At 42.7% G+C, this 25,477-nt stretch overlaps 5 protein-coding genes across 6 annotated transcripts in view; 2 read left to right on the top strand and 3 right to left on the bottom strand.

The window, feature by feature from the left end:
• Positions 1–22,737, top strand: part of LOC6581714 — a 53,592-nt gene extending 30,855 nt beyond the window's left edge. The window contains exons 3-10 of one of the 2 annotated variants that reach the window (XM_002007400.4): positions 590–685; positions 780–801; positions 6,313–6,392; positions 7,621–7,765; positions 9,568–9,896; positions 9,962–10,114; positions 10,672–10,902; positions 21,992–22,737. In XM_002007400.4, coding sequence (XP_002007436.2) covers positions 593–685; positions 780–801; positions 6,313–6,392; positions 7,621–7,765; positions 9,568–9,896; positions 9,962–10,114; positions 10,672–10,902; positions 21,992–22,387 — 1,449 coding nt within the window. In that variant the 5' untranslated portion in view covers positions 590–592 and the 3' untranslated portion in view covers positions 22,388–22,737. Of the gene's footprint in view, positions 1–589; positions 686–779; positions 802–6,309; positions 6,393–7,620; positions 7,766–9,567; positions 9,897–9,961; positions 10,115–10,671; positions 10,903–21,991 lie in introns of both variants that reach the window. The other variant, XM_044010308.1, reaches the window with a different exon arrangement.
• Positions 12,999–14,738, top strand: LOC6581713 (spermine oxidase). The gene has a single exon (XM_002007399.4). The coding sequence runs from the start codon at positions 13,176–13,178 to the stop codon at positions 14,610–14,612; it is 1,437 nt and encodes a 478-aa protein (XP_002007435.1). The 5' UTR covers positions 12,999–13,175; the 3' UTR covers positions 14,613–14,738.
• On the bottom strand, positions 15,686–17,531 carry LOC6581712 (spermine oxidase). The gene has a single exon (XM_002007398.4). It carries the CDS (start codon positions 17,253–17,255, stop codon positions 15,771–15,773), a length of 1,485 nt encoding a protein of 494 aa, XP_002007434.1. The 5' UTR covers positions 17,256–17,531; the 3' UTR covers positions 15,686–15,770.
• Positions 18,440–20,102, bottom strand: LOC6581711 (spermine oxidase). The gene has a single exon (XM_002007397.4). The coding sequence runs from the start codon at positions 20,011–20,013 to the stop codon at positions 18,571–18,573; it is 1,443 nt and encodes a 480-aa protein (XP_002007433.1). The 5' UTR covers positions 20,014–20,102; the 3' UTR covers positions 18,440–18,570.
• Positions 22,738–23,182: 445 nt separating the features above from the next.
• Positions 23,183–25,127, bottom strand: LOC6581709 (adenosine deaminase 2). Its single transcript, XM_002007395.4, has 2 exons — positions 24,060–25,127; positions 23,183–23,994 (listed from the first exon to the last, which is right to left on the bottom strand). Exons 1-2 carry the CDS (start codon positions 25,017–25,019, stop codon positions 23,386–23,388), a joined length of 1,569 nt encoding a protein of 522 aa, XP_002007431.3. The 5' UTR covers positions 25,020–25,127; the 3' UTR covers positions 23,183–23,385.
• Positions 25,128–25,477: the final 350 nt, after the last annotated feature.

The following is a 25,477-nucleotide window of genomic DNA, read 5'->3' as shown; positions in this document are numbered from 1 at the left end:
ATATATATTCTTCTTAAACAACTTTAGGAATGCAGGAATCGATCCAGTTATATTAATCTGCCTCTCTGTGTGTGTGTTATACCTTCCTTTGCCATAACTTGATCAACCTTTATTTATCGATAACATTTAATCAAAGGAAAACGATCCAAATCGATATCAAACTTGAGCTATTTAAGTTAAATTATGAGTAAAACAGTTTAGAGTTTAGAGTAATATATCGTTCCACTATGCAATAAAAGTCTATGTAAGACTTGATCTCCTTAGGCTGAGATAAATTCATTCTGTATATAGACATTAAATTATGTTATTATATAACTAGACTACATTTGTTTATTTATTTATCGATAACAAAAATATGTTAAGAATTTATCGAATCAGCTCTCAGTTATGCATATCCCCTTGATCTATAAGATAAACTCAATTTCAAGCATAGACTCTACGACAGTAAATACAAACAACTCTTGCTGTACAGGGTATCTCCCAGTGTTGTAACTCCCAGCTAGAGCATGCTTACTTGTTTCGCCCTTAAATTTTTTTAAACATTCGCCCACTAACCACATCCTCCACGCTATTTATCTTATTTTTACAGAAAATGCTGATACTGCTGGCATTGCTGAGTGTATTTGGTAATAGTCTCATTGCTGGAGTCGAAGCGAATCTGAGCTTAGGTTTTAAGGTCATCAGAGTGAGTAGTCCAAGATATGAATTTCGTAACAAACAAAAACTCTCTCTACGTCTCTTTCCCTCTGGTTCTCTTTCTTCCTATCTTTCTGACTTAGCTGCCAAGGCATATAAATCCCGGTAAGTTCATTTATTGAGTTATTTGATATGTTTTCGACTAACGTTAAGCAAATTGCAATCAAATGAATTTCAAATGAAAATTGCAAAATTACATTCACTTTGCGCTTCATTAATCAAAGGCACTTCAAATCAACCCAAAAATAATTTCTCAAAAAGAGAAAAATAAAAAATAAAAAATAGCTCGTAAAGCAAAGTACAGAAAACAGTTGGACAGACGATTTCCCATTTAGGCAGCCATCAATTTTAAATATTTCTCGTGTTGTTAGCCAAATAAATATTCATTTTTAGGGGCACACGAATGGCAAAAAAAGGCAAGACAGAAAACACCAAGAAACCAAATAGTAGAAAGAAGTAAACGAGGATAAGACATTTCCGAGTAAAAGCAAATGAGAAGCAAAGGTTTGCGCTGTTATTTAATAAAGAATTCCGTGAAGCAGACAAAGTTTAATAAAATAAAAACGGGCTGAAAGTCCTCTAAAAGGCATTGATTACGTTTTCATGAGCCGAACTGAGTCGTAAATCAACGGATTTAATTTTTAATCCAATATGAGCATATAATCTGAGCGGAAATCAAAGGAAATTTGTTTTGATGCAGATGGATAAATATAATTAATGTATATGAATATAAAAATGAATCGTTAAATTCGCTTTGCTTTTAAAGCAAAAATAGTAAAATATATAAATTTTTTTTTTTTTATTTTGTTAAAATATGTTAAAATAAATATGCCTTTTGAAATGTATAAATAAATGTATGATTAAAACTTTTAATACAAAAAATATATAATATATTTGATTAATATATATATACAGCATTATTGATAAAATATATTGCATTAAAAGAATAAATAAATTTTTAAATATGACATAATCTATTCGATTACTATATGTATACAAAGTAAAAAAAAAAAAATCATTTGCTTGAGTTTTTACTTTTTATCGACTTGAATCAATTCAAAAACTTGGCTCATTCGATTCATTCAAATTTCCTCTACAAAAGACATAAAAGACTTTAAAGTCTATTTAATATAAATATAAGAATAAATACCCCGATTTCAATTTAATTCAAATATAATTTAAATATAAATCTTAAAGATGCTTTTATCCTCTTAACATTTCCTGCCGTAACATTGTTAGCATAATCTGAGTAAAGATTGTCTGCCTGTCGTTGGCAACTTGGGAGCAAATTGATTTTAATCGATTTATTTGATTATTTGTCGAATTGGCTCACACCTTCCACACCTCCTTCTTGGCCGCCTTTCATCAAAACATATAAACGAAATTCATTCAACATGTTTGCCTGCTGCTTCACATGTTGTCGTGCAAAGCTTTTCAAAATTAAACAGCAGCACGAACTGTGCCAAAAACTTTTCAATACGGCTGCTACAACAAATACCAACCAATTTCAGCTTCGGGCCATATCGCTGCATATGTTTTATGGTTGTGTGAGCAACGCCCCAACTCTTCCCCCGCGCCGTGTCCTGCCGCTGCTACTCCTGCTCCTCCTCCTCCTGCTGCTGCTGCTGCTGCAGCTAAAAGCCAAAAGTTTTGAGTCAAATGCCAATACAGTTTGTGCGTCCATGAGCTCTCGACGCCTGTTGTGGGTTTCGTAGCTGTTGCTGGTGCCAAAGCACAGCCCACATCTGTGTGTGTGTGTGTGTGTGAGAGAGTGTGTGGGAATGTGCCTTGGGCCCATATCAATGCTCCACACGTTTTGTTGCCTGTAGCGCTCCCCGCTGCGCTGATGCATTGTCCAGGCAAAGCGGAACAAGTTTATTTAAACTGTAAAACTTGTTCTTTTTTCCGAGTTAAGGGAATGACGAGGGGCACGCAAGGGGGCGGGGCGTGTAACTTCTGAAAAAGTTATCGAAACACGAAAAATGTGGAGCGTGTAGCTCATGTGTGTGCGTGTGATTGTGTTTGTTGAATGTGTGTGTGTGTGTGTTCATGTAAGACGAAATAAACTCACAAAAAATAAATTTACGAAATCGTGAGCAATTCTTATTTAAACAACATGTGAAAAGATTTACTGCAAAAGATTTGCACATTTTCTACAGATGACATCAGTAATATCAAAATGCAAGAGAGAGAGAGAGAGAGAGAGAGAGAGAGAGAGAGAGAGAGAGAGACAGAAGAAGTTGAGATGAATGTAAAGTTAAAGCTATATATAGATCAGACTAACTTTAGTCCAGTCAAGAGGGAAAGGCAGCTAAAAGCTAGACATATATTAGACTAGCTTCAGTTCAGTCAAGCAAAGTTAGAGCTAGACATATATAGGTATATATTAGACCAAAGTCAAGGCCTGCCTTCTCTGTAAACTCCTCTGGCATTTACTTGCTTTGAAACCTTGCAGACCGCATAAAATTGCCTCTCTTTCGGCGACTCTGCTAATATCGAGTGTCAGGCAAACAAGCATTGAATACACAATTTGCAATAAAATTGCGCATACGCAGCGTTGTCCCAGCAGACATTTGCGAGCTGAGACTTTATTGAACGATCTCCGGCTGTGTGTGTGTGTGTTGGACAGTGAGCACTCAAAAGTTGTCGCACACACGCTCGAGTGCTGTAAATCTTTGCACAAAATGAAACTTTATTTGGTCATGGTCATCAACGACTTAAGTAAATCCAAAAAAAAAAAAAAAAAAAAGGCAGAAGCAGAGAACTCTAAGTAAAACAAACACTACGGCCCTCTGGCATAAGACAAATAAACTGTGCAAACGTGACCCCAAACCAGGCACCAAGAGACGCGCTGATGACCCCAAACAAAAACCCGTCGTTGGACACTGGACGCAAAAAACTATGCTACAAGTTTTTTTTGGAAAATGGAAGGGGGAAAGGGGGCGGGGGGTGTCTAGCTCTCGGCACAGACACAAAGGGGTAGTAGTAGGATGGCAAGAACTTGTCGCAAGGTAAACAATAACGAACAACGAGTACATTACGAAACAACGACAACGAGCGTATAATGCATAACATGAAGTTATAGCTGGGATAAGGCGGCCGACAAAAAAGAGGAAGAAGAAGCGGTACAGGCAGGCAGAGGCAGGCAGAGGCAGACGGAACGAAAGGACGACACACATAACTGCTTAAGCACACTCCAGCAAAGCGTAGACAGTCTTAAATGTTGACAGCTAACGCAGATAAAAGTGCTCGCATTGCAATTTCTCTATATACTTCCGGCTGCCAGGCAGCCATACCCTGTAAAAATATGCCCAAAGTGGCATAGGGTGCGGCTTTTGGCAATGAATGTTTATTGGTAGCTATTTTATATGGCTTAAGGTGATGGCTGCCTGGGCTTATCGCTGAATTTGATATAATTGTAGGGTATCTCTTAGCTGATAATGCCCCATAAGTGCGCTGCACTTCGGCTGTTCTGCTCGATTCGTTAGGGGTAAACAGCCATTGCTTGTAAAGAGCAATGACACACACACACAGAGAGAGGAAAACTTTGAACTTTACCTGTTATGTAAAGCAGTATGAATGTGTGTGTGTGTGTGTGGGAGTTTGTGACAGCCTCTCTGTCTGCGTGTGTGTGTGTGTGCTTCAAAGTACATTAAGAAGATTGCACTTTCGAAATTGACACAATTCCAGGCCACAAAGTAAAAAGGTGTTGAAATCTGCCGCAAGCCTCTAAATACTTCCGGCCATTGTTGTTGTTGCTCTTGTTGTTGTTGTTGTAGTTCAAGTTACCGCATAGATATCTAATTGCTAATGACATAAATATGCGACCACGTGCGTGTATTACATTACAAGCAAACGTTCAATGCCAATTTGCGCATTAACCATGGCAGCAAGTGAATGAATGATGATGCCGCAGCCGTGGCTGCCAGACTGAGATGGCTGACAAGGCTGGCTAACAGAGTCACGTCGTCAACGAAAATCAATTCACGAATATGCCCAGGAAAAAGTGGAAAGTTGCCAGGCGAGCACGTAGACATAAAGTACCTATAGGTGTAGCTCGCTGTCTCTCTCTCTCCCTCTCCCTCTCCCTTTCTTTCTTTTACTCTACGTGCCTTCATTCCTGCTCCCTCATTTTCCACCTCTGTATATCTGCGTAAATTCCTGTGTTACTGTGAAATTGCAAATATCCAGTGGGGGCAGCCTCAAAATCCGAATAATTGTGATTGGCGGCTAGACATATTTGTGGGTCGTTGGAGCTGGATGGAGCAGCAGGCTCCAAATGCAAAAAGCAAAAGCAAAAGCAAACTTTTGTGGCCTAATGGTTGCCCATAAACCAAAACATTTGTCAGTATCAATTTTGATGAGGCCCAAACGCACGTCAAGTCTATTGTTTGCTTCGCAAATATAGCACCCACACATATGTAATTGTATAAGTGTATTCTGAGTATGTGTGTGTGGAATTTATAAGAGTAAGTGTGGCTTCCTTTGATATTAATTGGTTTTCTCTGCTATTTTTTTTTTTTTTTTTTTGCCTGTTTGACATGTGATGAAACGACTCGGGGGAGACAGCACAGTCAAGCGAATTGGTAATAAACAAGCCTTGGCAGCGTAATTATGGCAATAACAGCATTCAATTCCAAAATTACTTTTACGAATGTCAGCAAATAAAGAAAAAACAACAACAACAACAACGACGAAGAATATTGTAGAAAACAAGCTGTATTCGAAGAAAACAGGAAATGAGAAAAGCGGATTTTTCATTTAAGCGAGCAGCATGCGACATAAATTACTTTTGTGGTTAGAATAAGCTAATAATGGAAAGCACTTTATAGCAAGTGAATGTTCAATTTGGCTAGATTGATTTGTTTTGGTTTGTACGAGAAATTGTAGGGAGATTCCATGTAAGTTTACATATGTTGCAATAGCAGAGCAAGATCTGTAAGACATTGCCTTAGCTATGACTAATGGCGGTGATACTTCTGGGAAATATAGTTGGGATTGAAGTTAAAGGCGATATAGTTTATTTTGCTATATATATTTGCTATATCAGAGACCGTTTATACAAGTCTGCTTAAAGAGATAGTAGTTAAATATAGCACATTAAATTAATATGATATAATTATACATATTTAATGTTTAGGGAAGAATAGATGACAAAGCAGATAAACCAGACATAAATTATGTAATATATTTACATACGAAACATGCTATATATATATCAGTCAAATGTAATCAAAAGTTATATATAAAATCATTTCCAATTCATAGCACACCCACACATATTCTTCATTCGAAACATACAAAAATATTCGCTTTAAAATTCCTGTTTTCCATTCTCAGCCATTAGCTGGAAAGCCGCAAAGCTCTAAATGTTGCGTTCGATTCAATTTCTAAATCTATTTCGAGCTCGGTTTTCTGCCGATTTATTTTCTATTTTTCTGCCTTTCTCTCTCACTCTCTATACAAAAATTTGTTTGTTTTCTTCTTCTCTTTTTTTTTTTGGCTTTACTATCGGCTCTTTGATGCCGCATGACAACAATGGAACTGGCATTGCTCTCGCTTCCTGTCACACGGCTGCTTCGATTGGACTCGTCCCCTGCCTGGACCCGCTTGCAGCCAATTGCAGCGTTGGCAACACAACATTCGCACATGGAGCCACATTTAAATTGGATTGCAAAACCCAATGCGTTTGCGAGGTAAGTGAAGGGCTGGGGGAGGGCGGGGAGCGGGGAGCGGGGAGCGGCCAAGTTCGATAACATGCCACAGATTCGGTTTAAGGTCAAATGCAGTTCCACTAAACAGCATCAGTTGCCAGCCATTGATAGCCTTTTAGCTTTGTCGTTGGCATACAGAATTTGACATAAGGGTTAACATTTAACACTTGTGTGGGTACAAATTGAGCAATGTGTGCATAAGGTTAGGCTGTGGGTTATCTTATGTAATGAGGAGTGAGTGAAGCGATTGATATGTATGTATGAAGGAAGTGCGAGACTGATATGCATTACATAAGGGTTAACACTTAACATTTATATAGCTATAAAGTATAAATATAAATATTATGAGACATGTGTGGAAGGATTATCGTAGCATATATAATATTTAATAATAGTTAATTGCAGAAACTTAAAATCTAATTTAAAAACGTAGGTTTCATGTTTATATTAATATTACTGATTATAATAAAATAGTTGTAAAGGCAGCATATCTATACTTATGCATATCTATATCCACATATGACCCAGAAATTCCATTGCCTTATACAAACTATGTGATATTGATATTAATATTGATATGTCACACAGCAATTCTTATTATAGTCTCTAACTAGCTATGCTGTATACCACATATGGTTTTAATATTCAATTTACTTATTATTGTTTAGTCAGCGAATGCTTTGAATGAGATTTACGTGCAATTATATCAAAAGAATGCAAAAGGATTGCCTAAATCTGGCTGAAAGCGAAATCCATGGCATTGCTTAATGGCCGCACATTTGTTTGCCACGAGTGTGTGTGCGTGTGTATGTGTGTACATTTGCTCGATATGTCTACAAGTGTGCGTGTCTGTTCACACCTATTGCTTGCTGCGGCCGTTTATCATGGCGCCATAACAGAGACACACCCAGACACACACACACACACACACACATACATCCATACACTCTCTCTCTCAATTTATCCATTGCAATTTGGACAGACAACCATAAAGGAAGGAGCCAAACCCAGTTGGAGCTTAGACAAACAGCTTACGTTCCAGCCAATACATAGAGTAGATGCGCTTGAATATGACTTTATTTGCGTGGGGGAGGGGGGCGGGATAAGACAAACAAAATAGCAGACAACACGAGCAGCAACAACAACAACAGCAACAGACTGCTCTCTGCCGAAATTTAATGTATTTTAATGTTGCTTTCGCTGCTTGCAGAATGGACGCCATGCCTGCTCCACGCTGTGCCCCAACGAGCAGCTGCCGGCGCCGGAGGACACGATTTCATGCAGATCACCGCGTCTGGTCGAGGTACCCGGCCACTGTTGCAAAATGTGGCTTTGTGAGAATCCAACAGCTGATGGTAAGTTGTGCGTGTGTGTGTGCGTGTGTCTGTTTATATTTGTGCCTGTGTTTGTGTTTGCCTGTGCCGCTTCTCAGCCAACGGCGGGATCTGTGGTCCAAGGCTTTGTTATTGTTTTATAAGTGCGTTTATGGCCACAGCTCTCTCTCTCTCTCTCTCTCTTACACACTCTCTCTCTCTCTCTCTCTCTCTCGTTTCTCTTTGCTCGCTGCGGCTGTGGCTTCGGCCTCGGCTTGGCCATGGTCCTGTGCTAATGGCGCCCAGGGGCAGCCAGTTGCCATGTCCTGGCACAACTTAATGCTGTTTAAGCGCCCAGCCAAAAGCGCAACGCATATTTATGAAGATGAATTATTCCATGACAAGGCAACAGTCGAGAGCGTCTGTTGCTCTTCCCCCTCCTCCTTCTCCTCCTCCTCCTCCTCCTGCTGTTGTTGTTGTTGATGATATTGTTGCTGCTGCTCTTGCCTGTGGCAATGGACAGCAGCAGCAGCATAATTACTTACACAAGGATTAAGTGTTAATTAAACGCGCAAAAATGCAATAAATAAACAAGATTATTAAGCGCTCTCAAGATGCCCTCACTTCAAATGGGCTTAACGCCTTCATCAATTGTGTATGTGGGAATACATGTGTACGAATGTGTCAATACATACATATAGATGTATGTGTTTATGACATATATGTATGTATGTATTTGTAAATCGACAACTGTTCAGCTCACTAATTGCTTTGCCACATTCAGAAGGCTAAGATGAAGAACCTTTATTTGTTGTACTATGGAGACTAAGGAATATTCGCCACTTGGATTGTAAAGTCAAAGCTCTTGCAGCTCTCATATCTTAATAGATTCAGCAGATTGCAGGCAGTAAGAGCCCGTGTAAATGGCAATGTAGTTTCTCTTACTAAAGAAATTTTTCAATTCGACTTTAATTGCCAGACTCTCTAGGAGCTCTTATCTTTGAGCTCAATCTATAATCCATAATCATAGCAAATAACTACTGACCTTTTCTTGATGAATGTTTTCTACGGTCACTCTGAGAAAAAAGTCAAGAGAGCAACCGATTATGTTGGTTCCTCAACATGATCAGGCATTGACGAACGTCAATCGTATCTCTCCCTAAACGATGTTCGTGAAAACCGAACGAATAGTTCAACCGACTCCCGAAAACGAAAAGAGCTGAAGGCTTTAGTTCAGAGAGAGAGAGAGAGAGAGAGAGAGAGAGAGAGAGAGAGAGAGAGAGAGAGACTGATTGTATATAAATATTTTGGCTGAATTCATGAACAGAGCGTATAGAATAAAATGTCATAAGAAGTTATATTCCTATATACGATGTTTAAGCTAGGCGTAAAGAGATCTACAGATCCTTCAAAGAAAGGCAAACAATCAAATGAAGGTTAAGTGGAAGAGTGAAATCTGTCAAGAAGCCGACGCTGATGGAAAGAATTCCATGTTGGCTAAGTGGAAATGGAGAGAGAGAGAGAGGGATTGCCATAAACCTTAGCAAACATTAGCTTAGAGGCATTTGTATAAGATATATTTGCCTCCTCACCGAGTGCTTAGGTTAAATAAATAATGATTTAGCTCCTCAGTGTCCACTGCACGTACTTAGTGCTAGTTGGTCGTAGTTGCTGCTACTTGGTTAACTTCAAAGAGGTTTGCTAAGCAGTCAGCCCATTTAGTTACTTAGGCCCCACTGAGCAGTCGGGCCATTAGGCAGCCAATCATAAGCATTAGCAATACGTATATTCTTTAACGTTTCTGCTGTTGTTGTTTTTGTTGTGCTCCGCACTCATTATTGCAGTCTATGCCACCTGCCACAACAGCAGCATCAGCGGCAATTGGAGCGCCTGCAGTCGGCCGTGTGGCCTGGGCATGGCCACAAGGCAGACGAGCACCCATGCCGGCTGCCACCAATTGAGCAATTTACGGCTTTGCGAGAATCGCAGATGTGCCCAGGACAATAAGAGGAGCAGCGGCCAGAGCAACAGCAAGAGCTATGGCAATAGCCACAATAGACTATTTAACAACTTGGCCAGGAGCCAGCTTCATCAGCAGCAACAGCATCATCATAAGAGGAATGGCCATGGCAAAGTACTCGATATGCAACAGGAGCCCGCACACAGAATAAGAGTGAGTTTTTGTTGTTTCTGCCCCGGCTTCGGCTTCTGTTTCTTTACCTTGCATCATCTCCGCAGAAGGGCCACGAGTGCCGCAGCCTGCAGCGCCTGGGCACTGCCCGGATCCGGCTGGGCGAGTGCGTCTCCCGTAAGCTCTATCGCCCCAAGCTCTGCGGCAGCTGCCATCGGGGCACCAAGTGCTGCATTCCAGCTGTTTCCACAACAATTCAAGTAAGTTGCGGTCTAGTTTTCAATTGTAGCGATTCGACTCGACACGATTTCAATTCGATTTGCCAATTGCATTATTCAATAATACAATCAGCGATAATTTAATCGGATAAAGAAATTAACGGGCAATAGAACAAATTAAATAATTTTAAATAAACAAAAATATTTTATAAATATAGAAAACAAAGCTTAAAAATTCAAAGAAAATTCTAGTTCAAATATTCAGTTATATTCTTTAAGCTCATCTCAACTGAAACTTGACGCAAATCCAATTGAAATGTTTTTCTGTTTGTTGTTTATTTGATTGGACTTAGCTTTTGAGCCACCCTTTGAGTATTAATTAAAAAACGAATTGGATTAAAACGTCAATTTGCAATTGGCAGCTGAAGCTGCAGTTGAAGCAGTTGAAGATGATTGTCAAAATCGAGTCGAGCGCAATTTCCGATTTATTAAACTGTTGCCTTTAGACAGGAGCGTAACTCTTGTCGTAATTTCCACTCGTTACATTTACAAGCTTTCTCTGCTCTCTTCTCTCCTCTTCTCACCTCTTTTTCCTGCAGGTGGAGCTGCTGTGCCCTTTAAATGCCGTTGATCCAATTAACTACGTACAAAAGCGCATGCAACAGGACGAGGCAGTCGAGGCAGTCGACAGTTGGCAGCCGGAAGGACAGTTATGGAACACCATTGGCTTGGAGCCCATCGATCAGGAATTTCTGCAATCGCATCAAATACAAATTGAGAATAAATTCGTTGCCGTCGAATGGATACTAAAATGTGAATGCAGCAAGAATGTGAGTACAGCCTCGAAAGGGGGCGTGCCTGTAAATGTAATATTCCCATCCACTAAACGTAGTCATATTTTTGTGCCTTCTTATATATGTATGTGTATATGTCTGTATATTGCCATTCCATTCCATGCCAAATAGCACTCACTCAACAGCCCAACCCTATCCCTCAGTTCCCCTATATAGTCTTCTCTCTACTCTCTCTCTCTCTCTCTCTCTCACTGACTCTGTTCCATTATCCACAGCAGCTGCACGAAAATTGCTTTCACTTGTCATTTTAATCGCATTTTTCTTGTTGTTCTTGTTTATAAACGATTTCTTTGCTTTATTCTCGATACCCTTTTTGGTGGGGTATTTGCATGAAGATGACAGCGCTTGACAAATCATTTACCAAGAATATTTTATAAACTATTTAAAAACTATATTTCGTGACAAATTTTTCTAAGTATTACAATTAAATGGATTTCTGGGCATTTATAATTAGACAATTCTTTCAGAAGTAAAATTTTCATATAAATTCGATGCAACAAATTTTTTTATATTTAAATAACATTTTTTTATAAACATTTATATTTTGAGACCATTTTTTTTTTTAATTTTTCATTCAATATCATTTTCTGTATTATTAAATTTATTTTAAATATTTTTTAAATATTTATTTATTCTTTTTAAATAAATAAATAAAAGCATTGCCCACTTTATTGAATATTTATATTTTTTATTTTCAAATAAATTTCGTATTTTTCCAACGCAGATATTTTTTTACGAGGGTATTCCATATTCGTTGCTCTGCATTATTATTTTCTCTTTGTTTTTGTTTACTCGTTTTTTTTTTTTTTTTGCGTTTCATGTTCTATGCACAAATGCTTTGTTTTGCTTTTTTGTAAAAAAATATTACTGCAATTTTTTCTGTTGACTGTTTTTGTGATGCGGATCCGTGAGGCGCTGGGGTGGTGGGGCGTTAGGCGTGGGCGTGGAATATGGGCCCGTGTTCAGAGTCAGTCGCTCGTTTGCTGAAGTTCGCACTCAGCTGTCTGTTGTGTTTTCCCATTATTTGGGCGTATTCATCTTGAATGCCTTTTGCCCTCGCCCCTCGCTCCCATCATTCCATTGTAGTTGTTGTTTTAGTTATTCGGTATTTGTATTTCTATTTGGGAAGTGCTGCTGCTGCTACTGCTGTTCCTGCTGCAATTGCAATGATTGGATTTTTATGAATACATTCATCAAATCGCTCTGCCACCGCCAACCACTGCCAACCACTGGCAACCATCGACAACCACTGGCAACTAGTACTACCGACTGTTACATTGTTTCCCTATACATTCGCATTCATGATTATTTTTCACTTACATACGATTCCCAAAGAGCTCTATGTGTGTGTGTGTGTGTGTGTGTGTGTGTGTGTGGGCTTTCAGTTCATGTGCGAGTTTATCAGTGGTTTAGTTTGGTGGCAACTGCAAACGAGTAAACTATAAAGTTCAGTTAGGACATTATTAAAGGGAGAGAGGGAGAGAGAGAGACAGACAGAGTGAGATTCGACAGAGGTAGAAATACATATAGAATAATGGCAAATGTCTACTAATACAATTTAATGACGGATTCCATGACTAGAAGAGTTCACTTCCTAATGGTTACACTCAATTTACTGAGCCTCACTCTCACAACAGATTCCACTTAAACTTCTCCATGGACAACTCTTTTGTAAATATAAATAATTTGCTTTTAAGTAAAATCGATCTACTTTATCAACTATATTGGCTATTATTATCAGCCAATTTAGTTGATATATATACTTTTATACGACACAAATTACATAAAACCTTTTTTATGGCCATGTGCTTACAAAGTCTACAAATGTGCTAAAAGAAAGTCTTAAAGATAATATTTACTTAATTATTTGCTGTTATTTGCGTTGCAAAATCTATGTTTGCACAGAATAAATATTTCGCTGTCAACAAAGATAATTTGCTTTACAATTTATGCCTCATAAATAATCTTTGTAAGCAACGATATATGAATTTATCTTATGATTACATCAAAGCTTGTATAAGAGAAGAGAGAGAGAGAGAGAGTAGAGAGTAGAGAGAGCCTGTCATCGATTAGTCAAGTAAACACATCGGTCGAACTGCTCATGATCGATGAGCGTCGCTACGCCACGTTGACCGCTGAGAGAGAAGCCGGCTGGACAGAGCCGAAAGAGTTAGAGCAATTCAGTTGCTAGCCGAACGTCTAGCGTGAATGACGTGTGAGGGAGGCCTGTGCATCCATACAGTAGCACAATGAACATAACAAAGAGAACCGCTCGCATCGTGATTATTGGTGCCGGCACGGCGGGCATTGCGGCGGCCACACGACTGCTGGAGCAGGGCTTTAGGAACATAGTATTGCTGGAGGCGGAGAATCGCATTGGCGGACGCATTAACACAATTCCGTTTGCGGATAATGTGGTGGATCTGGGCGGGCAGTGGTGCCACGGCAAAGTGGGCAATGCCGTCTATGAGCGAGTCAAGGAGCTGGACTTGCTGGAGGACACCGAGGATCATTATGAGACCTACAAGTGCGTGCGCTCCAACAAGCAGACACTGCCCGATGATATTGCGGATAACTTGAAAAGTATTGCATTCAATTCGATTCCGGAACGACAAGCGGAACTCGTCGAGTTCAGAGGCTCGCTGGGTGACTATATCACACAGAAATACTGGAATGAGGTGGCCAAGCTGCCGCCAATCGATCGTGCCATAGCCGAAGAATTCCTCGAGAACTTTCACAAGTTCGAGAGCTCCGTGGAGGCTGCTGATCATTTGTACGAAGTCTCCGGCCGTGGGCATTTGGAATACTGGCTCTGCGAGGGTGAGCTGCTGCTCAACTGGCGCGACAAGGGCTTCAAGAGCTTCCTAAGACTGCTGATGAATGCAAGAAGTGATGAGGCCGATGATCTAGGAATGCTCAAAGGCCGAGTGCTGTTCAACAAGCGCATATCGCAGATTAACTGGGAGGGGGCTGGCGATCTAATCGTACGCTGCTGGAATGGAGAAGTGATTACAGCGGATCATGTCATCTGCACGGTGTCCTTGGGAGTACTGAAGGAGCAGCATGCCAGCATGTTTGTCCCCGCCTTGCCCGAGGCCAAGGTGCGAGCCATCAATGGACTCAAGCTGGGCACCGTTGACAAGTTCTTCTTGGAGTTCGCTGTGCGCCCACTGCCCACAGATTGGCCAGGATTCAGTTGCCTTTGGCTGCAGGAGGATCTGGAGGAGTTGCGTGCTAGCGAACGCTTCTGGCTGGAGAGTGTATTTGGATTCTATCCCGTGTCATATCAGCCCCGCATCTTACAGGGCTGGATCATTGGCGCACATGCCCGCCACATGGAGACGCTGACCGAGGAGCAAGTGCTTGAGGGCTTGCTGTGGCTCTTCCGCAAGTTTCTGCCCTTCGATTTGCCACACCCACTGCGCTGCCTGCGCACCCAATGGCACGCGAATCCCAACTTCCGAGGCAGCTACACCTTTCGCACCACCTACGCGGACGAGCTGCGCACCGGCGCCTGGGATCTGGAGGCGCCGCTGCTCGACGTGGGCGGCCGACCAAGGCTACAGTTCGCGGGTGAAGCCACACACAAGCACTACTACTCGACGGTCCATGGCGCAGCAGAGACGGGCTGGCGCGAGGCGGAGCGCCTGAACACCTACTATCGCTCCCGAACACACCGACTTTGAGGGCTAGATAATAGACAATGTGCAGAAGCCAGTAGAAGTGCTTAGCAAGTTCTGTTGCGCTTTATATTGATTGGCATTCATAATGATTGTGAAATTGAAAATTAAACTAAACAATGTGATTTACAATTAGACATGGAGGTAACTGTCAAGGGGGAGTCACTGGAAGGGGATGGGTCATATGCCTCGAAGGCATTTGTCGGGGAGGTAGCTGCAATATATAGGGAACACGCCAAGACCTCTTACCCCCACCTGAACTTTCTGATCCTTTGACTAGCCCCGAAACTGTTCAATATGCGCAGTGTTATCCCAAAGACAAAAAGTGTTTCGGTTTGAAATGAAAATGAGTAGCTGAATTGCCGCCACATGGGCTGCATATTCATTCGAGCATGGAAAGAGGCCACAGTTTGGAGCACTTTTAGTGTTGGGCCCAAACATGTTGACCAACTCATTTGCAAGCGAACGAGCCGCACACAACAATGTAATTGCACTGTTATTGCGAGTGGGGGGCGTGGCCGAGCACTTAACACATGCAAAACGTCTAAATAGGAAGAGAAATGCAACGGCAAAAATCAGTTTCGACAGAAGCCGGACAAAACAATGCCACAAAACCCGCAAGCTCACAAACACCCTCAGTCTGCCCCTCTCCACGCCACACACAGCTCAAATCAACTGGACTTGCCTCGCCTGGAAAATGTTTTAACCATTGCCAGTGGGGCTGCTACCTAAATGTTGAAAATTCAAATTTATGCCACGCAGAGGCCAAAAGGCATTAGAGTCCCCGGTTTCATGTATTTGCCAGCACGCCTCATAGTCAGCTCAGCTCTGCTCGCAGATTACCCACATACACATTACATATGCACAGAGAGAGAGAGAGAGAGAGAGAGAGTGAGGTCGTCCCTCCTCCCCTTCGCTTAGCAAGTTGGCTACATCTGTTGCGGCTTTGCCCAGCCAGTGGACAGCAGTTGTGTCCAGCCAGTCGGATACGTGCGACAATCAGAGAAAATGCCCCTGTTTGTCCGGGCTCTGGTCACTCGCTTGACAGGGCCGAGGAGTAGCCTTAGGTAAAAGCTACGTTTGGATGTTTCAGAAATTGTCGTATATTTTCTCATGCTTGAATTTTGAACCAGGAATTAGCCAATTCAGTTCATTTGAACTGATCTAGTTAGCTGGTTGCATTCGGCTCACAGCACTGCTCCCACGGGCATAGTATTCGTTCAGGCGATCCGCCTCCCGCCAGCCCGTCTCCGTGGCGCCGTGCACCGTCGAGTAGTGGGTTCTGCTGGAGGCCTCGCCAGCGAATTGCAGTCTTGGCTTACCGCAAGCATTAGTCAGGGGCGCCGCCAGGTCCCAGGGGCCGGTCTGCAGCTCATCAGTGTAGGTGCTGCGGAAGCTGTAGCTGCCACGGAAATGCGGATTCGAGTGCCATTGGGTGCGCAGGAAGCTCTTTGGTTGCGGCAAATCGAAGGGCAGAAACTTGCGGAGCATCCACATCAACCCCTCGAGCACCTCGTCCTTCTGCAGGGTTTCCATGTAGCGCGCATGCTCCCCAATGATCCAGCCCTCCAGCATGCGCGGCTGATCCTCAAATCGATGAATGGCGAAGACACTCTCCAGCCAGAAATGTTTACTGTCACGCAGCTCCTTGAGGTCCTGCTCCATCCAGAGGAAATGAACGCCCGACCAGTTCTGAGGCAGCGGCTGCACTGCAAACTCCAGGAAGAGCTTGTCGACGGTGCCCAGCTTGAGTCCTCTGATGGCTCGCACTTTGGCTTCCGGCAGAGAGGGCAAAAAGAGGCTGCAATGCTGTTCCTTCAGCACACCCAAGGACATTGTGCAGATGATGTGATCCGCTGCCATCAGCTCTCCATTCCAGCATCGCAGCACCAGGTCATTATCCCCCTCCCAGTTGATCTGGGAGACGCGCTTGCTCAGCTGGACTTTACCATTGAGCACGCCCAGATCTCCGGGCACATCCTCCTTGGCTTGCATGAGCAGTCGAAGGAAGCTCGCGTAGCCCTTATTCCGCCAATGGATCAACAGATCCCCTTTGCACTCGACAAACTCCAGGTGGCTGCGTCCCGAAAGCTCGAATAAAGTATCCGAGCCCTCGGTGCCGCATTCGCCTCGCTTGAAGCTTTCGAACACCTCGCTGGCTATGGCGCGATCCACATCGGTCATCTTGGCCACCTCCTGCCAGTACTTGTGGGTTAGATAGTCGCCCATGGAGCCATCGTAGGCATTCGGTCCATCCGGTATGGAGTTCTCCGCAGCTGTTCTCAGCGCATTGGCTGTGGGCTGCGGCACGAGCTCCCTGTTGGATCGGAGAAAGCGAAAGGTGTTCATGAAGTCGCCTGACTTGGTAACCATGTCCAGATCCTTGACCCGCTCGTAGACCACATTGCCCACCTCGCCGTGGCACCACTGGGCGCCCAGGTCGATGACGTTGTCCCCATATGGAATCGTATTGATGCGTCCGCCTATGCGATCCTCTGCCTCCAAGACCCGCACATGCCGAAAGCCATGCTCAAGCAGCCGAGTGGCAGCCGCAATGCCCGCCGGACCCGATCCAACGATGATAATGCGAGCTGTCTCCTTGGACTCCTTCTGCAGGCGAGCGCGCTGAGCGACTGGACAACTGCTCATGGTGTGTGTGTCTTAGGTCTGCACCTGTTACTGTCTAGTCTGGGCGAATAGTACTTCTATTTATTTGTATGTATGCTTGGGCTTCGATAAGGGCCGATGGGGTTAAATTGTGTGTTTTGTCTGTGTTGTGGTTTTCTGTTATCAGCAGCTGCATTTATTTATTTAAGTATTACCCTTATTTCGACATTGAGATTTGCACATGCCTCTACAATTTCTGTGTTTCATTTTATCGTTCTAATATGTCAGGATTTTAGAGCTTGCTTGAAGTTAAACTGGGATAGATTCCAATGCCCCGAGTACGGGGTGTCTTAACAATTGTGCTGATGGGACTCGACGAATGTTCTCTTCTTTTCTCACTTTGTTCGCGTCTGAGTCGACAATAAAAGTCTTAAAAAAAATAAATATAATGCATATTTGTATTGACTGACTTGGGAATACCCTGCATTTTTCGATACACTCTCAAATGTATTTTAAGAAAATTAGTTTACCTTTAATTTTGACATTGAGAGTTGCACAAGACTTTTTTTATTTCTATATTTAATATTTCATAATTGTAGAGCACGCTTGGAACTAAAGAGCTTATAGCACCGTATACAGGGTGTCTTAAGAGTGTGCTAATGAAACTTGACGAAAGTTCTCAACGAACTTTGTTGATAAATTGTTTGCTGAGCGGGTAGTAGAAATAATATGAAAATAAATATAAAAGACGTTTATGATGACTGACTGGTCTATACCCTAGATTTAATACTCTCAAATATTTTATTATAAAAATTAGTTTATTAGAAGCAAAATAAATATGTAAAACAGAGTTTGTTGTTATTAATTTGTATATATAAAATATTTTATATATACAAACATGTAAGAGATAATATTTAACTACTCATCCTAAGAGTAAGAGTTTTAATTAAAATATATTATAAAGAGAGAGAGAGAGAGAGAGAGAGAGAGAGAGATTCTGTGAACTGAATCTGTTATGATATGAAGAACCATGTGAAGAAATATCTAAGAATACCTTCCATCTGGAATATTTCAAGAGTATTCAGTTCATGTATATTTACATAGATTCTCTATACGCATGCCCTATATATAAACAGCGGCGCTAAACTGTAAATAAATACATTTTATAGTCACATACTCTTACCTTCTTTGCCTCTTTCTCTTTCTATAGATTTAATGTATTCTGGTTTTGTTTTTGCTTTTTTATTATTATATAATTTTGCAATGCAAATGAACTTTAATTTGTAAGCGAGATACACGTTTATACGATGATTGGGCAATTATTTCGTAATCGTGTCACGCCCACCTCACGATCTCTTTACGCGTTTCGAGCGCTGTAGTAGGCATTGAGGCGATCCGCCTCGCGCCAACCGGTTTCGGTGGCGCCGTGTACTGAGGAGTGGTGCGTCTTGCTGGTTGCCTCGCCAGCGAACTGAACTCTCGGCGTGCCATCGGCATTGAGCAGGGGCGTCTCCAGATCCCAGGGACCGGTGCGCAGCTCATCCGTGTAGGTGGTGCGCGAGCTGTAGCTGCCGCGGAAGTTGGGATTCGAGTACCACTGGGAGCGCATGAGCCTCAACGGCTGCGGCATGTCGAAGGGCAAGAACTTGTTGAAGAGCCACTGCAGGCCGCTGAGCACTTGCTCCTCGGTGAGGGTTTCCATGTAGCGAGCATGCTCGCCTATGATCCAGCCCTGCAGGAGGCGTGGCTGGTGCAAAACGCGATGGATGCCGAAGACGCCCTCCAGCCAGAAGCGCTCGGTGCCGCGCAGCTCCTGCAGATCCTCCTCCAGCCAGAGGAAGTTGACGCCGGACCAATCCTTGGGCAAGACCAGCGAAGCATACTCCAGGAACAGCTTGTTCAAAGTGCCCTGCTTGAGGCCATTGATGGCTCGCACCTTGGCCGCAGGCAGCGGCGGCACAAAGAGCTTCTGGTGCTGCTCCTTGAGCACGCCCAAGGAGACGGTGCAGATGACATGATCCGCAGTGAGCACCTCGCCATCCCAACAGCGCAGCAGCAGCTCTCCGGTGCCATCCCAGTTGATCTCGGTGAGGCGCTTGTACAGCTGCACACGCCCATTGAGCACGCCTAGATCCTCGGGCTGGTCCGCCTTGGCGTTCATCAGCACGCGCAGGAAGGTCTTGTAGCCCTTGTCGCGCCAGTTGAGCATGAACTCGCCCCCGTCCTTGGCAAACTCCAGGTGGGCACGGCGCGAGACCTCGAACAAATGATCCGAGGCCGTGAAGGAGCAGCGGAATCTCTGAAGGTTGTCCAGCAGCTCCTTTGCCACGGTGCGATCCACAGCTGGCGACTTGGACAAAATTTGCCAGTAGTTGCTCGTCAAGTGGTCGCCCAGCGAGCCGTTGGCCTCATTCGGCTCCGTGGGCAGCGACATCTCCACGGCCGTGGTCAGCTGGAGGGCTGTCTCCTCGCTCAGGATCTCCTTGTTGGAGCGCACGAAGTACGTGGCCTTCAGAGCATCGCCGGTGGCGTGCAAGAGATTCAAGTTCTTCACCCGCTGGTAGACGACATTGGTGCCCTCGCCGTGGCACCACTGGGCGCCCTTGTCGACCACGCTGTCGCCGAACGGCACGGTATTGATGCGTCCGCCCACGCGACTCTCCGCCTCCAAGATCTTCACGTTCCGAAAGCCCAGCTCCAGCAGCCGAGTGGCTGCCGCAATGCCCGAAGCTCCGGCCCCAATAACAACAATGCGCGCCGTCTGCTTCGTCTTTCTCTCAGCTGTCGTGCGCGTGCTCATGATTTCGGTTTCTCTATACTATATAAAATGCTCTCCGACCAGATTAGAATCGTCGTCTGGCTTCACGTTTCGCTGGCAACTGAGCGAGCAGCGGCGATTTCAGCTGTTTTATATTCTATTCTGAGAGCACAGCGACTCAGCAAATTGTTGCTCTGACTTGACTTGACTGATCAGCAATTATAGTTAAAACTAATATTAGGCTGACTAGGCTGACCCCAATCATTAGGGCTGGACTTGCTCCAGATCTGACCAAAACATGCGTCAAAATAATTAGTTTTAATATGAGTTATTCTACATATATGTAAAGTTCAGAGAATATTATGGAGCATATGAATATATTCTATATATATACCACTTAGTGCAAGTCAAGCTTAGCGTGACCTTCAAATGCTGTTGTTGTTGTTGTTGCTTTTATAATTGTTTTTAATCATATGCGGCACAGATTATGTTCTATTTGTATTCAAGGCGAATGTCAATGCCATTTTCAATAGACAATTTTCTCTATTTTATAACAATAAACAATATAAATACTTTGCATTGGTATATCTCTGATCGTGAGTAATTATAGGGATATAAAATTATATTTTGTTTACATTTTATATACGTATATATTCGTCTACAATGGGGTTATAAAAACTTGTTTTGATAGACGTCTGTCTCTTTTGCTGTTCTTCCGTTCGTCCGACTCAACACAAAGCACTTGTCGCTATCAAAGCTAGAGAATTGGAATTTGAAATATATATATATGAGAGTATACTACAGGCAGATAAGAATATCAGCCTACGCCTATTGTGGGCAACAACAAACACTGAATTGGAGGGGCTAGAAGTTAATTTTAGAATTTGCAGTAGCATATAGAGAATTTGATAAGTCTCCAGTTAGGCATCATTATCTCTGTGTGATCCACTTATTTTACATTTTATGGCGTGACTCATCAGAAAATCATAAATTGAATTGAATTTTAGTTAAATTCTTAAGTATTTTATTCGAAGCTAAGAGAGAGAATTTATTTAAATTTTAATAATCTATTTGTACAGTTTTAATTTTAATATTGTATTTTATTAAAACTATTTTTATTTCAGTTTTGTTTTGTTTTTTTTTTTTTTTTTATTTTTTTATTTATTTAAAAATTTATGTAGAATTTCTTTTAAGTATTATTGTTTTGAATTATTATTATATCTATTTATTTTTTCTGTGTTTTTTTTTTTAATTTAATTATTTTTTATTTAATTTTTGCTGTTATTTTTATGTATTTCTTTTTTCTTTTAAGCATAATTTTGAATTTGAGCAATATTTAAAATTTATTTTTATATTAATTATCGTATTCAATTTTATAAAATTTGGTCTATATTCATTTCAATGTAATTTTTTAAATTATTTCACTAACGCTAATCGCTCTGAGCTAATTTTATTTGCTTTATCTATATCAGTCGAATTTATCTCGCTTTAAGTGTGCTCGTACGAGAGTTAAAGGCTTATCGATTGCTCTGGCACACTTATCGCTTATCGGTTGACAGCAACAGCGATTACTGCATATTTCAGTTATTATTGCTAACTGTTGTCTTTGCCATTATTATTACTATTATTATTATTGCTGTGGTCTCTTGCCCCACTGAAGCCAGCCCGTTCCTTGGCTTCTAGATGGGCTTTTATGCTGGGGGGATTTGTGGTTGTCTATCTTATCTGGGCGCTGGCTTTTATTTGTGTGCATTTAAGCAATATTATATTGCAAATGCAATTTAATTTAATTGTCTCTCGGGGCACATAACCACAAAGGGAAATTATATAAGTGGCTTGAATACTACAAGCAAGTATTTCTTATCAATTAGTGACGTATGCGAAACCCATAGAAGCACTATTTAATTGCTGGCAAACCTATTATTATGTTTGCTTATCAATTTCACAATTCAATTCAAAGTTTATACTATGTGCAATGCATACCCATTAAATTTGAATCTTTTCTCTCTCTCTCCCACAGTTTTGCAGCGCAGACAAAAATCGAAAAATGAACGCAAATGCGACCAGATTCGGGGGCAGGCAGAGCAGAAGGCAGCAGAAACAGCATTTGCATGCAACCAAAATGCTACAAAATGAGCTGAAATACAAATTTGATGAACTGCAGAATGTGTCAGGATACGAAGAGGAGCAACAGGAGCAGCAGCAGCAGCAGGAGCAGCGGGAGCAGCAGCAGCAGCAGCAGCAGGGGCCGAATGTAGGCAATGTGAAGAGCAATGAGGAGACTTCATCATCGGAACAGCAGCCTGATATAATACCCTATCCGCTAAGCGTGGGCGAGATCAGTTGGAAAAAGGAAAAGCGGCAAAGAAAACAGAAAGAAGAAGAAGAAGAAGAGCAACAATGGCAACGCACATAGCGTCAAGTGAGACTTGAAAAATTCTCGAAGAAAACATATTGATCAGCTAAGCAGTTGAGTAGAACTTAAGATTTGTACAGCATAGCGATATATTGATATATATAAATGTATTTTGGATTTTGAACAAAATTGAGATTAAGCTTGTAAAAAAAAACAAAACAAACAAACCAATACGGTTTATGATTTGAGCTAAAAGAGGAGGCAGCAGAGGCATTAAGTGTAAGTAAGTGTGGATACAGAGCGAGTTGAGAGCAGGCGATACGAAATACCTAAACAACAAACAGACAAGGCAAAAACAATATTTTGTAATGTTTCAAATATTGAAATATGCAAATATGAATAGAAATCTTTCAAATATATAGATATACACATATATATATATATATATATATATATATAGACGGCATTAATATGTATTTTTGCGAGCACACATATACAGAAAGCTGCTTACATAACAACAACAAAAGAGACTTCAATTGACAAACAACAAGAAGCAAAAGTTGCCCGAAATGGATAAATGTAATTTTCTTATATAGGTGTACAATAAATGGCTTAACTTAACATTAAACGAAGAGTTGATTGTGTGTATGTTTAAACTATATAATTGTGCTATATACTCGCTTATATATATTCCGATGCTTGTGTAAGTGTATTGAGGACTCTGCTTGAGCACATCAGTTAGACAACAGAAAACAAAATAGTTGACATAAAGCTCTCTCCACAAGAAAAAGAAAAAGAAAAATGAAAATAAAACGAAAAAAAATATTAACTAAATTAAAAACATATCCCCACAAGTTAAATATATACATATATCTTTAATTTATGAGAGATCGAAGCTTGTGCATACTCATATCCATACCCATATCAATTGTATCTTTTAGACGAGGCAAGAACAAGCAGATAATACTATATGAAACATAATAAATGAAAATTCAAATATGTTCTGCTCCATTTGTTGTTCTCATTGCTGTCTGCTTTCCAGCTTCTTTCTTCTGTTGCTAGTCTGCGTAGCCTTCCGCCTTCTCGATCACACAGGCAACCCACTCGTCCCACTTCTTCTTCCACTTCTCTAGGGCCTTGGTCTGCTCCTCTGCGGTGAGTCCACTGTACTTGAGGGAGCTCATGGCCAAATGCTTCAGCAGCCGCAGATCCGCTGTGTAGGGCGCGATGCCCAGGAAAGCAAAGTAAAAGTCGTGCGTGAGGGGCGAGGCGTGCCAGAACGAGGGATCATCGGAGGCGATTACAATCGGTACATTGTTGGCAATGAGCATGGCAGCCGGATGATTGCGATAGTCGTGACCGAGCTGCAGCACCTGATTCGAGACGGGACACACTTCGATGGGTATGTCCAGTTTCTTGGCCAGCTCCATGGCCACAGGATGCTTGACTACAGCGTAACCATGCCCGATGCGCTTCGTACCCAGCAAAATGGCATCGATCAGATTCTCGTCGATCGAGGTGCCGAACCAGTTCGTCTCGCCCGAGTGGAAATAGAAATTGATGTGCTCGGGCATCTTCAGCAGCGGATTCACGAAGTCCACCAGCGGACGTCCCATCTCCTCTTGGCCCACCAAATCGAAGCCAATCAAAAAGTTGGGAAATTTTTTCTATTCGATTTTCGTGAGAGGAATCTGAGCAAGATGAGGAGCAAATTTGATTTCATTTCACTTACATTCAGCGCAATGCAGTCCTCTACATATTTCTCAACAACTTTCGACTGGACGCCACGCAGCGGCGCATAGATCAGCTTCGCGCCAATGAAATCGGGATGATGCTTTAGGAAGCGTTCCGTTTCCGCTTTGTATATCTGTACGGTGTTCTCCATGGACAGCTTGGAGCCATCCAGGCTGTACAGATTGGGTATCAGGGACCTCAGCTCCAGGTACTGCACGCCATCGGCATGCATCTCCCTGAGCGCATTGTAGTAGTAGTCCGCCCAGACGGGCGCGTGGAGCAGCAGCCCGTCGAGGAGCGTGAAGATGCTCATGAACTTGCGCCACGCCTCATTCGTGGATACAAAATTGGTGAAGGGGTACATGGTGAAGCGCTTGCGGAGATAGTTTCGCACTTTCAGCTCGCCGTGCTGGTCACGATACTCGCTCATGGGCTGCCACCTGCAGTCGGCGACGGCCTTCAGGACGGGCTCCGACTGGGAGAAACGGAAGGCGATGGCCTGACAGCCCTCGTTGGCGGTGCAGATCCACAGATTCTCACGGTACGTGAGATCAATCAGGAAATCCGTGCTGCAGAGCGCCGTATCGTGGGCGTGCAGCAGGCCGCCCTTGGGCATGTCCTGCAGCAGCCGGAAGAGCGGAGATCGCTTCACCTTCTGGAGCACATCGTAGATGTGGTGACCTGGCGTGAATTGGCTTGGATTCTGGAAGCCCGTCTCCAGCTCCTTGCACTTGATGCGCTTCAGCACTCGATTGGCGGCCAACTCCTGCGCCGTCAGCTCCAAGCTGCTGCCCAGGCACGAGGATCGCTCCATTTGTATCATCATTTTGCGCAACGTGCCGTAGGCGTCGGGCGTGATGTCTCTCAGTCTGCGGCACAGTGCTGCAGGTAAATTCATTTTAGACGCCGCCTGCCCGGACATGCAGCGCACCAGCCGCACTTGCACTTTTCCGGACATTTTTTTTCCGAAATAATTTTGAAGTCCGTTTTCCGAAAGGGAGTCTAATAGTAAAATAAAATAATAAATAAACTCTACAACATTTCTGGAGCTACTCAACTGAAGTCTTATACAATGTACATTACAAACATTCATTTGTCAATTTCGCACACACTGAAAGAGACAAAGTGAGTGGGAGAGAGAGGGAGAGTGAGAACACATCCGGCAACTACTATACGCGAACTTTATTAGTTATTTATGTGAATGGCTCTGGTTTTTTATGCCTGCGCGCCCTCAACACCACATCAAATGTGGCTGTCCCGGCATCAAATTGATGAGCCTGCCACAGGCCGGGGCCGTCACACGCACACACACACGCACACGCACACACCCAGATATATGTATATGTGGCCATCAATTTTATGGGCTCATACATATTCGGCCAGGCGTAAGCCTAACCCGCTGCAGTTTGCGCTGTA

The sequence above is a fragment of the Drosophila mojavensis genome, unplaced genomic scaffold (assembly GCF_018153725.1).
Source record: "Drosophila mojavensis isolate 15081-1352.22 unplaced genomic scaffold, ASM1815372v1 contig_74, whole genome shotgun sequence".
In the NCBI taxonomy this organism is placed as follows: Eukaryota; Metazoa; Arthropoda; class Insecta; order Diptera; family Drosophilidae; genus Drosophila; species Drosophila mojavensis.
Note: the sequence above shows the minus strand (reverse complement) of the source record. Positions and strands in the feature narration are given on the sequence as shown.